At 60.4% G+C, this 13847-nt stretch overlaps 1 protein-coding gene across 2 annotated transcripts in view; it reads right to left on the reverse strand.

The window, feature by feature from the left end:
* Nucleotides 1-1626: 1626 nt before the first annotated feature.
* Nucleotides 1627-13847, reverse strand: part of CROCC2 (ciliary rootlet coiled-coil, rootletin family member 2) — a 77418-nt gene continuing 65197 nt past the window's right edge. For both annotated transcript variants that reach the window (XM_070489171.1, XM_070489172.1), the window contains exons 29-30: nucleotides 11308-11457; nucleotides 1627-4947 (exon numbers count right to left, since the gene is read on the reverse strand). In XM_070489171.1, coding sequence (XP_070345272.1) covers nucleotides 4855-4947; nucleotides 11308-11457 — 243 coding nt within the window. In that variant the 3' untranslated portion in view covers nucleotides 1627-4854. The remainder of the gene's footprint in view (nucleotides 4948-11307; nucleotides 11458-13847) is intronic.

Raw genomic sequence — 13847 nt, forward strand, 5'->3', positions numbered from 1 at the left:
AGGGTGTCCCAACCCAGCTGCTCAAGGCAGCCCCTGGGTAGCTTTGTGAGATGCTTGGGCCGGTGCTCGTGGGTCTGGGCCTGGGCCAGCTGCAGGCACACCCTCTGGTCTCGGTCCCCGGGGAGGCCATGCTTGCCTGGAGCCCCAGCCTTGCTGACCTTCCACGGCCTTCGCCCTGGGCTGATCTGCAGCCCAGCCTGGGAGACCAGAGGTTAACATGAGGCCCCACTACCACTGGGCATTACATTTCAAAAAAAAAAAAACAACCAACTCCACAGGCGAAAAAGAGAAAAAAAATGGTTTTTTTTCAGGTGCTAAAAATATTATCAGGAAATACTTTTCAGCAATGTACCGTTTTAGGTTCCCCTCCGGACTCAAGGGCGCCTTTGTCTCTGCCACAGAAAGTCCACATTTATCAAAACTGAAATCATTTTATCAAGCAGGCTCATGTTCTGCGGCCAGGAAACCCGAGCCTCCCCAACAGGCCTGTGACATGTTAATTTAGGGCCTGAGTGCATGTGCAATTTAGCTGGGGGAGCTCCGGAGCAGACCTTGGGATGCCCTGGGACTCAGGGCTCCGAGCTGGGCAAGGTGTGGAGTGTGCTCCCCTGCCTGCCCGCACCTGGCCGGTCAGCTGGTCCCTGCGGGGCTGTGGGCTCTGGGCCGGGGCTCCGGGTGGGGCTGCCAGTGGCAGGGGCTGGCTGGCTGCACTCCTCCGACTTTCTCTCCTTCTCTCCAAGAGGCAGCTGGCATGGAGCATCGATCTCCCGGGAGCAGGTGGTCCTTCCATGTAGGTGAAACCAGAAGCCCCTCCTCCAGTAAACTCCCCACCTGCTCTGGGAATGAGGACTGCAGGTCACAGGGCCCAGAGGGGCAGGTAGGGTCCAGCTCCCACAGAGGCCCACCCCACCTGGTTGCTACACTGTAAGGCTGGAGGGGGTCCTTCCTGCAGCCAGGCCACTGAGGCAGAGATGGAGGGCCTGGCTCAGGGCGCACAGCCTCTCACATAGGAGGGTCCTCGGAGCCCTCCCACCCTGGCTCCTCCCCTTTTGTGCAGCGAGGGGGCGCAGCCTCCATGGAGCCCCCACCCACCTGAACACCCATGATGGGACCTCTGCTATTGATCTTAGGGAAATGATTGGAATGGGGTTCAATATTCACCTCCTGGGTGTTCACTGCTGTCTTATTTTTAAAAATAGAGAGGAATTGCAAGCACTTCGAGCTGGAGATTCTGTAGGGAGAGGCCATAAATGGGCTGGCTCCAGGTGGGCTCAGGGATTGGCTCTCCCTGCCCTCGGGGTGATGAGAGACACTCCCTGCCTCTCGCAGGCCTCGTCCATCACCCCCAGGGTGCAGGGCAAAGACTGCCACCTCCAGAGTGCTCCATGACCCAGGGACAGCGCAGTGGAAGGCACAGTGGGGACCCAGGGTCTATCCCTGTGCCGGCAGGTTCTGTAGCCCATAAAACCATGCTTCTGCGGCATTTTTAATGACATGGGAAATTCTCATGATACGTCGTCAACTAAACCTTTTATAAAAGAGCATTCCAAGTGCCATATGCCGTGTAACCCCAGCATCTACAAGCATGTGAGCTGGAAAGAGGAAATGCTCAGATTTCACCTTCGGATCTGCAGGTGAGGCCTGTGGGTGGTGGTGACTTTCTTCTTTATATATTTCTTTGTTAAAATGTTCCTTTGCAATTATTAGAAAAACAATGTTTCAGAAGCCCAAACAGCAATCACCTCAGTGCCAGCTGGCCTCCTCAGTCCTGCGGCCCATTTCCTGCTCCAGCTGTGGCCAATGGGGAGCCTTGGAGGGCTGGGGCCTGTCTCCCTGGGGTGCTCCTTCACCCTCCCCTGCCTGGTCCGTCTGGGGGCATCACTGCCTTCCTCCTGGGCCCATGTGTTCCCGGGATGGCCCTTTCTCCACGGCTCTCCCGCACTTCCTGAGAGTGAGCCCTCCTCCTGCATTTGCCCCCACCCTGCTGTGGGCTGCAGGGCCTGTCCTTTGACACCTGGGAAGGTCGGTGCCCCAGACCTGGCGGTCCCCTAGTCACAGCGGCTACGGAGTGACGGTGCTGCCACCATTTGCTGATGTCCATGATGGGTCTGGTATCAGGCTGGGCAATCCCTCTATGGTCTCACCATGACCCTCTTTACAGATGAGGAAACCAAGACCTAGAGAGCCTGTCCAGGATCCTGCTGGAAAGGAGTGGAACTGGGACTCCTCTCCGAGGCCTGCAACTCCCAAACCGAGGCTGGGACCCACTGGGGCTCTTACAGGCCAGAGGCCTCCACGTGGCATGGTGGGGGAGGAAGCAGCTGCCAGCCTTCTGAGTGCCAGAGAGCAGGCAGCTGGGCAGCAGCCACCTTCCACAGTCCTTTCCCCTTGGACTCCGGGGAGGGGACGGGGCAGCAGTCCAGCCCTACGCCCTGCACACCTGGACTGGCCCCTCCTCTAGCCCCCTCCTCCCTTGGCCTCACCTCCAGGAGGTGGGGTGGGCAGTGTGTGTGAGGACAGACATGCCCAGCAGGGCTCCAGGACCCGGGACACCAGGCCTCACCTTGCCTGGCCCACCCGGCTCATTTCTGTCCTCCAGTCAACAGGACCCTATGCCTGCAGCCTCGGTGGGGAGATGGGGTGGGGTGAGGCTAGCGTGGGGCCCCTGGGCCTGACTCTGACCTCCTGCTGACCGGCTGTGTGGCCTTGGTCTAGAGCAAAGCCTCATGGAGGCCCAGCTTCCTCCTCCCCTGTAAGCCCTCCCCAAAGGGCTGTGTGAGAATGGAGCTCCTCGGAAACTCCCAGAGTCTAACCCACTCACTGCTGGAAACGCTCGGAACAGCAGATTTATTTCCATTAGAAAAACCCTCCTTCTCCTAAGTATACAACTTTATGTTGAATAAGTAAAAACAGCATTTCCTACATTGACTGAACTGATCATTGAAATAGAAAAATCTTCAAGGCCTCACAGGCACTTTGAATGTCTCCTGTGAGCAGCTGGGGCAAGAGGGATTCCGAAGTCGCCAGTATATTGGTCACATTATGGGCGGCTGTCATTTTAACCGTGAGAAGTCATCCCGACCTCTTTCATGTCTGAAATGTACTCCTCCTTCATCCATGCGCACTGATTAAGCACTTCTCTGTGCCGGGAGCTCCAGTCCCAAAGGTGTGACACCTGGGACACCAATGGGCACCGCAGGGATGCGGAGAGGAAAGCATTGACACAGATGCCAATCTCTAGGTCTGGTTCCTTCCTCCCCACCCCTCCATCCCTCAGGTCCTTCTGCTAGGGGTAGGGGGTGGGCGTCCTCCACAGGGGAACTGCAGGTGGGTTGGCAAGGAAGGGAAGGGACATGTCCCCTAAATGCCAGGCCCTGAGTGCCATACGTTACTGCTCAAGGCCCTGTCCTTCCTCATTTTGCAGGAAATCCTCCAGCAGTGGGGTGAGCCTGCCTGCTCTCCTCCACCAGGTTGCTATTTGCCCTGACTGGTGGGTGAATATCAGAGTGGTACACCACCACTAACGCCCTCTTTGCCTGGAGCATCCATTACTAATGGGTCCTGCTCTTTTCCTCTGAGCTTGAGCTGAACTTCAGAATCCTTCTCAACACACCCACCAATAATCAGGCAGAGCTGACGGGCAGAATGAAGCCTATTTGCCCACCTCTTTCTAGCCCTTGCTTTTGTACAGTTTACGACATGTGGTAACTCCATTAGTAAATCAGAGAGCCGGGTCTGACAGGACAGCCTATTTTAAGTCCTGGATCAATCTTGAGACAGACTGATGGCTGTCACACATTTGGGAAACAGCTTACAGTGATGGTGATGGGGTGGGCTCCATGAGCTTTTGGCCCTTCCCGCCCCCCATGCGTGTTCTCGAGGGTGTGACAGGAGTTCCTGGAGAGAGGAGCACAGCTCACAGGGGACAGTGGCACCTGTGCATGCAGGAATTTACTGGGCTGGCTGGTGCCCCAGAGATACTGTAAATGTACCACTTACAAAACAAAAGAGGCCGTTTGGAGAGGAAAACAAATCACTCTGACTCATGTTAATGGGGGAAACGAGTAAAAATGCTAACAGGTGAACCATGCAGCAGGCCCAAGATGGCTGCCTGGGTCTCCGTAGCAACCAGGGCCGGATTCCCGCAGGAATTTTCCCAGAGTTTATGGGCTGGGAAAGTGGGAGGTTCTGTAACAAAGTTAACTTTACACTCCAATGCCTCTTGTGGCCAGTGAGTCACGGGGACTTGACTCTGAGTCATTTCCAGCCACCTGCCACCGTGACGGACCTGCAGTTCCTGGATACGGAAGGTTCCGCCGCCTTGGGACGTGGGGATGCGGTGGCTGGGCCTTGCAGGACATTATGTTTTTGGCTCCAGTCGGTGGAAATGTTTTCCACGTATTTCCCTGTGTTTACAGAGCTGAGGGCACGGAATGCAGCCTGCGGCCACGGAAGCCAACCTCACGGGGCCTGGCCACCAGGGTCTGGCCAGATCCGCACGTCTGAAGTGGCAGCCGAGTGCCAGGCCCCATGCAGGCTCTGCGGAGATTCCTGCAGCCAGGAGCGGGGCCTCAGAAAGGAGTGACCTGAAGTGAGGCCCAGTGCCAGCCAGAGGCCAGGGTCCTGAGGGCTGGGAGGAGCTCTGTGGTCAGTGGAATTGGGGGCACCTGCTGAACTAGGCCCCCCGGGAAGGCATGGTGGGCTGGGGGCAGTGGCCCCCTGTGCCCTCGCACCTCTGCTGGCACCACATCCAGCCCTCAAGCTCGGCCCCTCTCTGGGCAGCGTCAGGAGTGGTGTCCCGAATAGCGGTTCTGCTGGCCCAGCACTCAGGCCGCCCGGGGGCTGTAGCAGGCCTCACTTCTTGGCCTGGGAGGCCTGGCTGAGGCGGGCTTGTCGCCGTCGCTGCTGTTGCACCTCCTGGTCCAGCTGCTCCTTCAGGCTGGCCACCTGGGGACAGGGCAGGAGGTCAGGGGGGTGGGCAGGCCCCATAGCCAAAGCCCCCCAGGCACGTGGGCATGGAGAGCACTGTGACAGGAAGGCCCCCGTCCATGTCCCAAGGAGAGGCAGTGTGCACAGGAGAGAAACACCAGGCAGACAGACAGACAGACAGAGAAACAGACCTGCTAGCCACCAGACAGGGAATGCACAGTCCCAGCTGTCATCAGGAACACCCATCCACGGGCGTCGCAGGGACTGAAGCAACTGCACCCTACAGTGGACGGACCCCCTTCCAGTCAGGCCATGAATGCACTCAGAACCATAAGGAAATAACGCTCCTTGGCTCACGAATAGAGCAAAAGGTGGCTTGGCAGGTCAGGGGCACTAACTTGGGGGTGACACTGGGCAGTCACTACCTCTCTGGGCCTCGGTTTCCTCATCTGTAAAACGACAGTTTTGACCAGATGGCTCCCAGGTCTCTGACAGCTTGGAGCCTGCAGGTGAGCCCAGCAGGCACGTCTGTGTGCATGTGTGTGTGCAGCACATGTGTGTGGGTGCCATGCAGGTCTACGCCCAAGGCTCTGCCGTGCTTTGTCACCACCTGTCCCCACACATGCTGCTCTCGCCTCCTGACCTGAAGGACAAGGCGCAGGAGCCACCTCTGTGACAACTGCTGTGCGTGGGCAGTGTCTGCACACTTCACCCACAGCGAACTCTCACTCAGGGACTGTCCTTACCGCCCCTCTGTATGGGTGGGCCCGTGGAGGCACAGAAAGGGTGGCAACTTGCCCCAGAATCTCACTCTGCCTCGCAGTGAGGTGTGGGAGTGACAGGATAGGCGTGCGTGGGCTCCCGAGGTGGTCTGGATCCCAGTGGGCGTCAGCGCTGCCATCTGGCTGCTGGAGGACCTCCGGCTGAGGCCAGGCGGGCGCCCCTGAAGGGTGGTGCGCAGGACGCCAGTCCTCCCCACCCTCCCGCGTGGGGGTGCTGGGGTCACGGCCCCACCTGCTCCTCCAGCAGCTTCACCCGCCACTGGTGGATCTGCTCACGGGACTCCAGGGCCTGTGTGGCCTGCAGCTGGGCCCCGTGCAGCCGCTCGGCCTCCGCGGCCAGGTCTTGCTGGTGCCGGGCCACTGGCTCCCAGAGCCACAGGGTGTGGGCCTGCTCCAGCTCCACTATCTGGACCTGGGGTGAGAACTCGGGCACCTCACTGCTGCCTGCCCACCCAAGGGCTGCAAAGAAACTGGGGCAGGGGTGTCCCACCCTCCCCTTGGGGCCACTATTCCTTCATCCAGACCTCAGGGGCCCCACTGTCCTCTGCTGGGGCCCATGCCCTGGCCAGGACTGGCCAGCAGACCTGGGGTTTAGTGCACACATTCAGTCCACTGGCCTTGTCTGCCTAGAGCCCCACCCACAGGCCTCCAGGGTGGGCCTTACACCTGTTTTAATGGCATCCTAGTTTCTGCCTGGCTGGACTAGGGGCCCCATGGGCATCATAGGCCCATTCTTGCCTCGCCTCCACTTGACAATTCCTTGTCTGGGGATAGGGGGTCTGTTCAGCAGTGGAAAGGGGGTCACCGTCTCCCCTCAGCACACACACACACACACACATGGGAGCAGCCCCTGGACCTGCCTGATGCTGTGCTGTCCACACTCCTCCCTCTCTGGTCCATGCACCAGTTCACAAGGGCCCTGACTGTCCCACTACTCCCATGAGACCTTGGAGAGAAGACCAGGACAGGCCCACGGAGCCCCAGGTTCTGGTTCCAGCTCTGCTTGGAACCTGAGTTGTGACCTTGGTGGACCCCACTGTCGTCTGGGGCTGCATCTCCACATCTGTCCTGTGTAGCAGTGGTCCAGCTTGCCCTTCCTGTCCATGTGTGCACATCTGTGTGTGTGTGTGTGCATGTGACAGAGCACACTGGCCCACCCTTCTGGGACCCTCACCCACTTGGACACCCCCTGACCCTGGGCCTAACCCCAAGGCTGGGGCCCATGGAGCTCCTCCAGCCCAGCTGAGCTGCAGCTGCAGGTTCTGCCTCAGGGCCCCATCCACTTCCTGGCACAGGCTGCTCGAGGCAGGCCCAGCTGCTCCTTCCCGGCCTCTGCCCTCGCTGTGTGCCCTTCCCTCCTCAGCGTCTCCCGCTTGCTCTGCAAGGGCGGAACTCTCAGTGGGCTCCTAAGGGTGCAGCGTCAGGCCAGCCTTCCTCTGGGGAGCACACAAGTGCCTCTGGGAAGGGCTCTGGATCCCCTGAGAGCAGGCTGGGTCAGGGGAGGCCAGGACATCCTGTCTTACCCAGGGCTACCTGACATCTGCTGCCAGATGGGGAGGAGCACAGGGCCAAGTCGCCATCCTGCTTTGGGCCAGCAGAAGCCCTGTTGCTGTCCTCAGCGGGGGAATAGCTACATCTCTGAGTGTGGCATCCCAGGCCCTCCCCGCTGGGTGCCCCTCCCAGCATCCCTCCAGGCCTATGAAGCCTTGAGCCCCTGCACCTGGTGCCCCTGCACCCAGCATCCCCGGCATCCCTGGCCAGCCTGCAGGACTCCCTGACCTAGTTCCAACAGGCCTGTGGAGTCTGTCACTGTCCCCACCACCTGTGCTCCTTGGAATTGCAAGTTGCCTGAACAGAGTCCCCTTTTTGGTCACCCACTCCCACAATGCTGGGCATAAACATCAGGTGACCAAGGAAACATTTTCAGTGGGAAGTCTCCTTTTGTCCCCTGTGGATGACCCCTTTGGAGGAAGGAAGTGACACTGGGGGCGTGCCTCTGGGGTGCTCTCTGTGGACAGTCTCTTCCCCTGAGGCCCGGGTGGGCACTGGGCCTGTCAGCAGCTGGGGCAGGATCAGAGCCTGGGCCCTGCTCTCCAAACCAGGCCCTTCCACCACCTGGGCTGTGCCCGGCCCTGCGGGTCCTCCCTGCCGGGCCATGTCCAACCTGCCAGGTAGGAGGGGGGCAGTGGTCTCCAAGGGCCAGCCCAGGCCCTGCCCGAGTCCCAGGTCAGTCCTCCCTCGGGGCCCTTTGGCCCTGCCTCTCGCCCTTGAGGCAGGCCTGGTCTTTCAGGGGCCCTGAGATGCGGTGGATCAGTCTTGAGGGTAAAGTTATGGGGTCAGTGGTGGGAGCATTACAAAAATAAGGATTCCTTTCTTTAGGACTGAGGAAAACAAAGAGCCCCTCTCTCCTGGAAAAGGAAGTCCTGTGTCTTTAAAAATCCAGTTGCACTCCTGGAAGTGAATGTTAAAAAGAGAAGAGGAGAGTGAAATCCAGAATAAATACACGGCCACATCCGGGTTTCCCCTCCTGAGACCCCATAAAGGGTTTACGGGTTTGCGGCCCCACAGTGGACCTCCTGGAGCTCATTACTGCTCCTCCCCACCCCCACCCGGCTCCAGGGACCCACAGTGGGCTCTGCTGACCTGGGCAGTGCCATCACGCCGGCAAATGCTCCCTGCCAACCCCCACCCCCAAGGGACCATGGAGGCCTCGGCTCCCCCAGCTTCAGGAGAAGCAGCAGGACCCTGTGACTGTGTCCTGCTGGCCGGCCCTCCCTCCTGGGAGGGCAGGTGGCCCTGAGAAGACAGCGGGCCAGTGGCTTTCAGTGATTGTCCTGATTTGCTGGCCTCTGTGCCTCTATCCTGACCCCACTCCTGTCCCCAGGGTCCCTGCCCCCAACTGCCAACCCACTGACCCGACCACTCCTCTCTGGAAAGCCCTCCTGTCCTCAAGTCCACCTCAGCTGGACAGTATGCACCTGGTGGCCAGGGCCTGCCCCGAGACAGATGTTCATGCATGCCTGGGGACAGATGACCAGTGCAGACGCCCTCCTCGAGGCTCCAGGCCCAGCAGTCCCTTGCCCAAGGGCCTCACTGCTTTCCTTCGGGGTGCATTGGTCAGTCTATTCCAGAGCCAGCACTCCTTGTCAGAGAGGAGCTGGAGGCTGGGTGGGCGTGAGGAGACCACCACACATAGCCACCACCCCTGGGTACCTGGCCTTCCTGGTCTGAATCTTGTTCCTGACACAATAAACACCCTCTTTCCTGCCCCAACTGTGATCGGCGGCCTGTTCTTTTTCTCCGGCCCTGAGCTGAACTTTTCACCTCTCGTTGCTGTCCACATGTCCTGCTGACATCTTTGTCCTTCACAATCTGAGACCCCTGGACACTGTCATCTTGTCACTCATTCCACCAGCCACGACTCGGGGTTGTTGAGGCTGAGCCTAGCCTCCACGGTGCCCTTGGGCCACACTCAGTCCCCTGCCCCAGTGCAAGGCCAGTCTCTGCAGGTCTCAGAGAGCAGGGGACGATCCATTGGACCTGAGGCGGTCCCTGGAGTCCGTGGGGCTGTGTCATCTAACACAGGCGCTTCCTCTCCCTCTGAGAGGCCTTGGCTGGACACTGCTGCCTGGGACAGCCACGAGTGACCAATGCCTGGTTCCCTTTGAGCCCAGGTCGGCATGCCCCTCCCACACCTCCACCCAGGGCCAGCGCTGCAGGGGGCAGGGCGGCAGCAGCTTTATCCTGATGACTGTGTCGGGCTGGCAGGTCTGTGTCCCTGTGCCCCTCCTCTGTCTGTGCCCGAGCACCGCTCCAGATCCCTTCACGAGGGACAGGCAGCGAGACCCTCTGTCCAGACGCCGCCCAGGTGTGCTCATAAACGCCCTCGGCCATGGCCTGCCAGGCCGCCAGGATAGCAGGACACACCCATATCTCCGCCCCAGTGAGGCCTTGGGAAGGCCACCCTGCTCTGGGGTCCACGCCTGAGGCCCTCAGGACCCCCGATGCCAGGACTCCTGCCTTCCCCACTCTGTAGGTGGGGACACTGAGCCCGAAGTATCAAGTGCCTTGGATGCCAGATCACCAGCCCAGCAAAGCCTGTCCCCACCCTCCCCTACTGCCTGATTTGTCCATCTTCCCTCCTCTAGAGCCCCCATCCTGCCCACCCTTCAGGGGGCTGTGAGGGCGTCAGAACCCCAGGGCCCATAGCCTGGTGGGCCCACTCCGCTGGGGTCAGCTGGGTGGACTGTGCCTCGCAGCCCTGCCCTGTCCCTGCGGGGCTGAGGCAGCACATTCAGCACCCGGGAGCTGCCTCTCAGGAGGGGTGGGCGGGGCTCCTGTACACAGCAGACACCTGCAGGGGGGCCTGCAGAGCAGTAACTGGGGTTGGGGCCCGCCCGACTTTCTGCCTATTCCAGGAATGCTGTTTCCATTCTCTTGGCCTGTTTCCCCAATCAGTCCACTTGGGCCCCAGGAAGATGCTCTGGGGACCCTCATCCCCAGTTTGAACCCAAATAGCTCCCCTGACCTATTTCAGACATGGAGACCAAGTCACTCCCGCCTGAGGACAGTTTGCTGTCCAACTCACCGGCCAGCGGGCTCTGGCCCTCAGCCTCCCTGGCTTTCTCGTTCTTTCTGCCCTCCTCTGGCCCGAAGCGCAGTCCCGGCCCTGGTGTAATTGTCCGCCTTTGTCCGAACTCTTTGGTTAGGACCCTGTCTTGCACCTCTCCGGGGTTGGTCTGCTGAGGTGACAAGACCGGACTTCACCCCTCGACCACATGCTCTTTTCCTGCCCTCCTGTTGTATGCCCTCCGTGGATAGGGGAATGTGGGGCTCCAGAGGTAGGCCATGTGCCAAGGCCACACCGCTCCCGCAGGACTGTGCTCCAACACTGGGGACAAAGCCGAGGGATTTGCCAAAACCCATGGCCCCTCCCCAAGGACAGTAAAGGTAGAGGGCGGGGCAACACCACCCCAGGTGTGGAGGTCCACAGGTGACCTGCCAGGGCCACACTGCGCCTGAGTTTGGAGCCGGGTGGTGCAGAGCAGGCACTCTCTCCATTAGCAGGTGCGGACAGAAGCCCACCTAACCAGCACCTCCCCCAGCCAGCCTATGTCTGGAGCCCCACAGGGTACTCCCCTTTTCCCCGCCCCCCAGCTCTCAAGAGACCACCCTCTCCCCTCCCCCACCCCCTCCAGGGACCAGAGACCACCCACTGGAGCCACAGGGCCAGGCCAGAGCCGGTACCTGTGCCCAACACGTGCGGCGCTGCGAGCACCCCCTGCAGGCGGGCCCTCTGGGTGCACAGCGCGGCTCCCGCCTGAGGCTGCGCCCCGTGATCAGCCGCTTTTTTTCCCCTGAGCTGTGCCCAACAGTTGACCCTCTGTCCTAGGGGTGCTTACTGCAGGGCAGGAAATCGGGGAGAGCCCTGGGGCTCCTCCTGCCTCAGTTTCCCTTCTATCAGCGAGGATTGGATGGTGTCTGTGTTGCCCCAGGTCTGCACACCTGCCTCCAGCGTCTCCCGGGACCTCCCTTCATGCCAAGGGACTGACTCTGTGGAGGGAACACAGGGCCCTGCCCTCTGGGGGCCCCTCACCTGCTGCAGGGGCTCCTGCACGCCCTCGGCCTCCTGGCACCTTTGCTCCAGGCCAGCGACCTGCTCCTTCAGCAGCCTTCCTCTCTGGGCCAGGCCCTGGCTGTGCCTCCTGCTCTCATCCAGGGCGTGGTGCAGCTTGTCCAGTCGCTCCTGGGGGAAGGGAGACACAGGCCCTCCTGGAAACACGGGTTGGGAGTGTGCTCCAGGGAAGGGAGTGGCACAGGGCGTCTGCCTAGACCACGCTGCAGGGAGCTGGGGTGCAAAGAAGCAGGAACAGGTCAAGTATCACCCCACTGATTGGGCAGTAAGTGATGTAACCACTGGGGCGGGGGTGGGGCGGGGACAGTTCTGGAAAGCAGGCCTTGCTGGCCCAGCATGGGCAAGGCCTCCTCTTGGAGGGTCTCTGCTGTGGCCAGAGTGGCCTCAGAAGACACATCTGGCGTCCCTCCCCTGCTTCCAGCCCTTGGAATGAAAACCACGGTAGTCCTCCCAAGCACATGGAGCCTGTTGGGCCCAGCCCTTGTGCCCCCCACCCGCCAGCCTTGGCGTCTGCATTCCACCGCGTGCCTCTGACGCTGCTGTGGGCCCTGCTGCACCCGTCCCCGGGGCACTCCTCTTCCTGCCCCACAGGCACCTGGCCACATCGACCCCAAAATGACCCTGGGAACCTTGGAGCCCAGGCATCTGGGATGGCCTATGGCCCCTTCCCCCCCCCCCCCCACATGCTGTCTTCTCAGCCCCTCTGCCTTCAGCCTACAAACGTCCTCATTCGCTTGGGCACCTCTGTCTGTTCCAGGCACGCTCCGCACAAGATGGCCTCACTGTATGTTGAGTCCCGCCATTTCCACTGCCCCCAGGATGAAAACTAAGCAGGTGACTTGGCCTCCTCTTCAAACCTACCTGCCCTGCTCACTCTCCAACAAAGGCCACGTGCTCTCCCATCCCAGGGCCTCCACCCTTGCTGCCCGCCGTCCTCAGCCTCGCAGCCTGGCTCGCTGTCTGTTGGCCTCCTTCCCCTGCTGCGCCGCAGCCCCACTCCTGTCACCCCTCTGGGCCCTCACAAGGAGGATGCCTGCTGTATCCCCTGGCCCCAGAGCCAGCACACAGTGGAGAACTCTCATGAGCGCACAAACGAGCCACACAACTTGCAGTCCTGCCTACAATGCAACGTGGCTTCGTAAGGCCGGGCGAGCCTGCAGCTTTCGAGTCTTCCCAAGTGTGTGGTGGGAGAAATGCCCAGTGCCTTCAGGTATGGTGGGCTCTGAACTGTCAGGAGCCGCACGCACTTGCGCTGTGGACGGCTGAGTGGGAGGGGAGGGCAGGGGCCGAGGGGAGACGAGCTGGGGGCCCCAGCCATTGTCCACACTCGTGCCTGTGGTGGCTTGGACTCAAGGGGGCAAGAAGTGGAAGAATGGGACGTGGGATTTAGAGACAGCCTGGGGGGGCCGAGTGGGGTGAGGAGCAGGTGGTGTCCTAGGGACCCCCCAGGCTTGGACGGCTGGATGGTCCCAGCCCCACTTACTAAGATGAGAAGGTGGGCACACGTTTAAGGGTGAAGGTTCAGAGTTCAGTCTTGAGGGGCCACCCAGGAGTCAGTGGATGCGGGGACAGTGTCACAGAACCAGGTGACTCTGGAGGCCCAAGGCAGTGAGGGCCAGGGGAGGGGAGGGCTGCCCTGGTGAAAAGCGGCCAGAAGGGGCCCTGGGCCAGGAGGATGTTAGAGCCATAAGAATCGGAGACCCAGCCCAGGGAGGACCAGAGGGCTGGGAGAAATTGGGAGGGAGAGAGAGGACAGTTTCCTGTGTGGGATGCCCCAAGGGATCAGGTAGACACAGACCCAAAAAGGACCCTTTAGATGGGACCAAACGTTGCCGGTGACCTTTGCGCCGAGTGCACCCATGTGTATGTGTGTGTGTTTGGGGGTGGGTGAGTGGGTGTGTGTGTGTGTAGGGGTCTGAGAGTCAGGGGAAGAGAGAGGAGGGGCAGCCCTTCCAGAAGCCTGGCTGGGGGAGGGGAGACAGGGCCAGGAAGAGGGAGGGAGAGGGAGAGTGGGCACAGAGCCAGGGAGGGAGCACCGAAGGTGTCGAGGCCCCTGAAGACCCACGCAGGGTCCAGCCCTCAAGCCCTCAAGCGCCCCCATCTCAGCTGGCAAACGTGTCATTCACAATGACCAGAGCAGCCGTGTCCCAGGTGTCGTGCCTGGGGTCCTTCACATCCGTCCTCTCACCCAGTTTTCACCAAAGCTGAGCAGATGTTGCTCCGCTCGCACAGGAGGACTGACTCAGAGTGGGGGAGTGGCCGGGCGTCCACCGTCCGAGGCTGCTGAGGGGGAGACGGGCAGGGTGACCCTGTACAGAGTTCTTTTGCCTGACACTTCAGTGCTTTAAAAAAGGAAAGGGAGGAAGGCGATGCTTCAGATGGTATCGAAAACTGTGACGTTTCACCCTTTCTTGCAACTTTGAGAATTACCATTTTCAGTTTGTAACACATTTTCTAGTAGAAAAGCAGAGAAAAGCATACTTGTTTCCTTCAAATATGGC

This window comes from Equus asinus, chromosome 19, assembly GCF_041296235.1.
Source record: "Equus asinus isolate D_3611 breed Donkey chromosome 19, EquAss-T2T_v2, whole genome shotgun sequence".
NCBI lineage: Eukaryota > Metazoa > Chordata > Mammalia > Perissodactyla > Equidae > Equus > Equus asinus.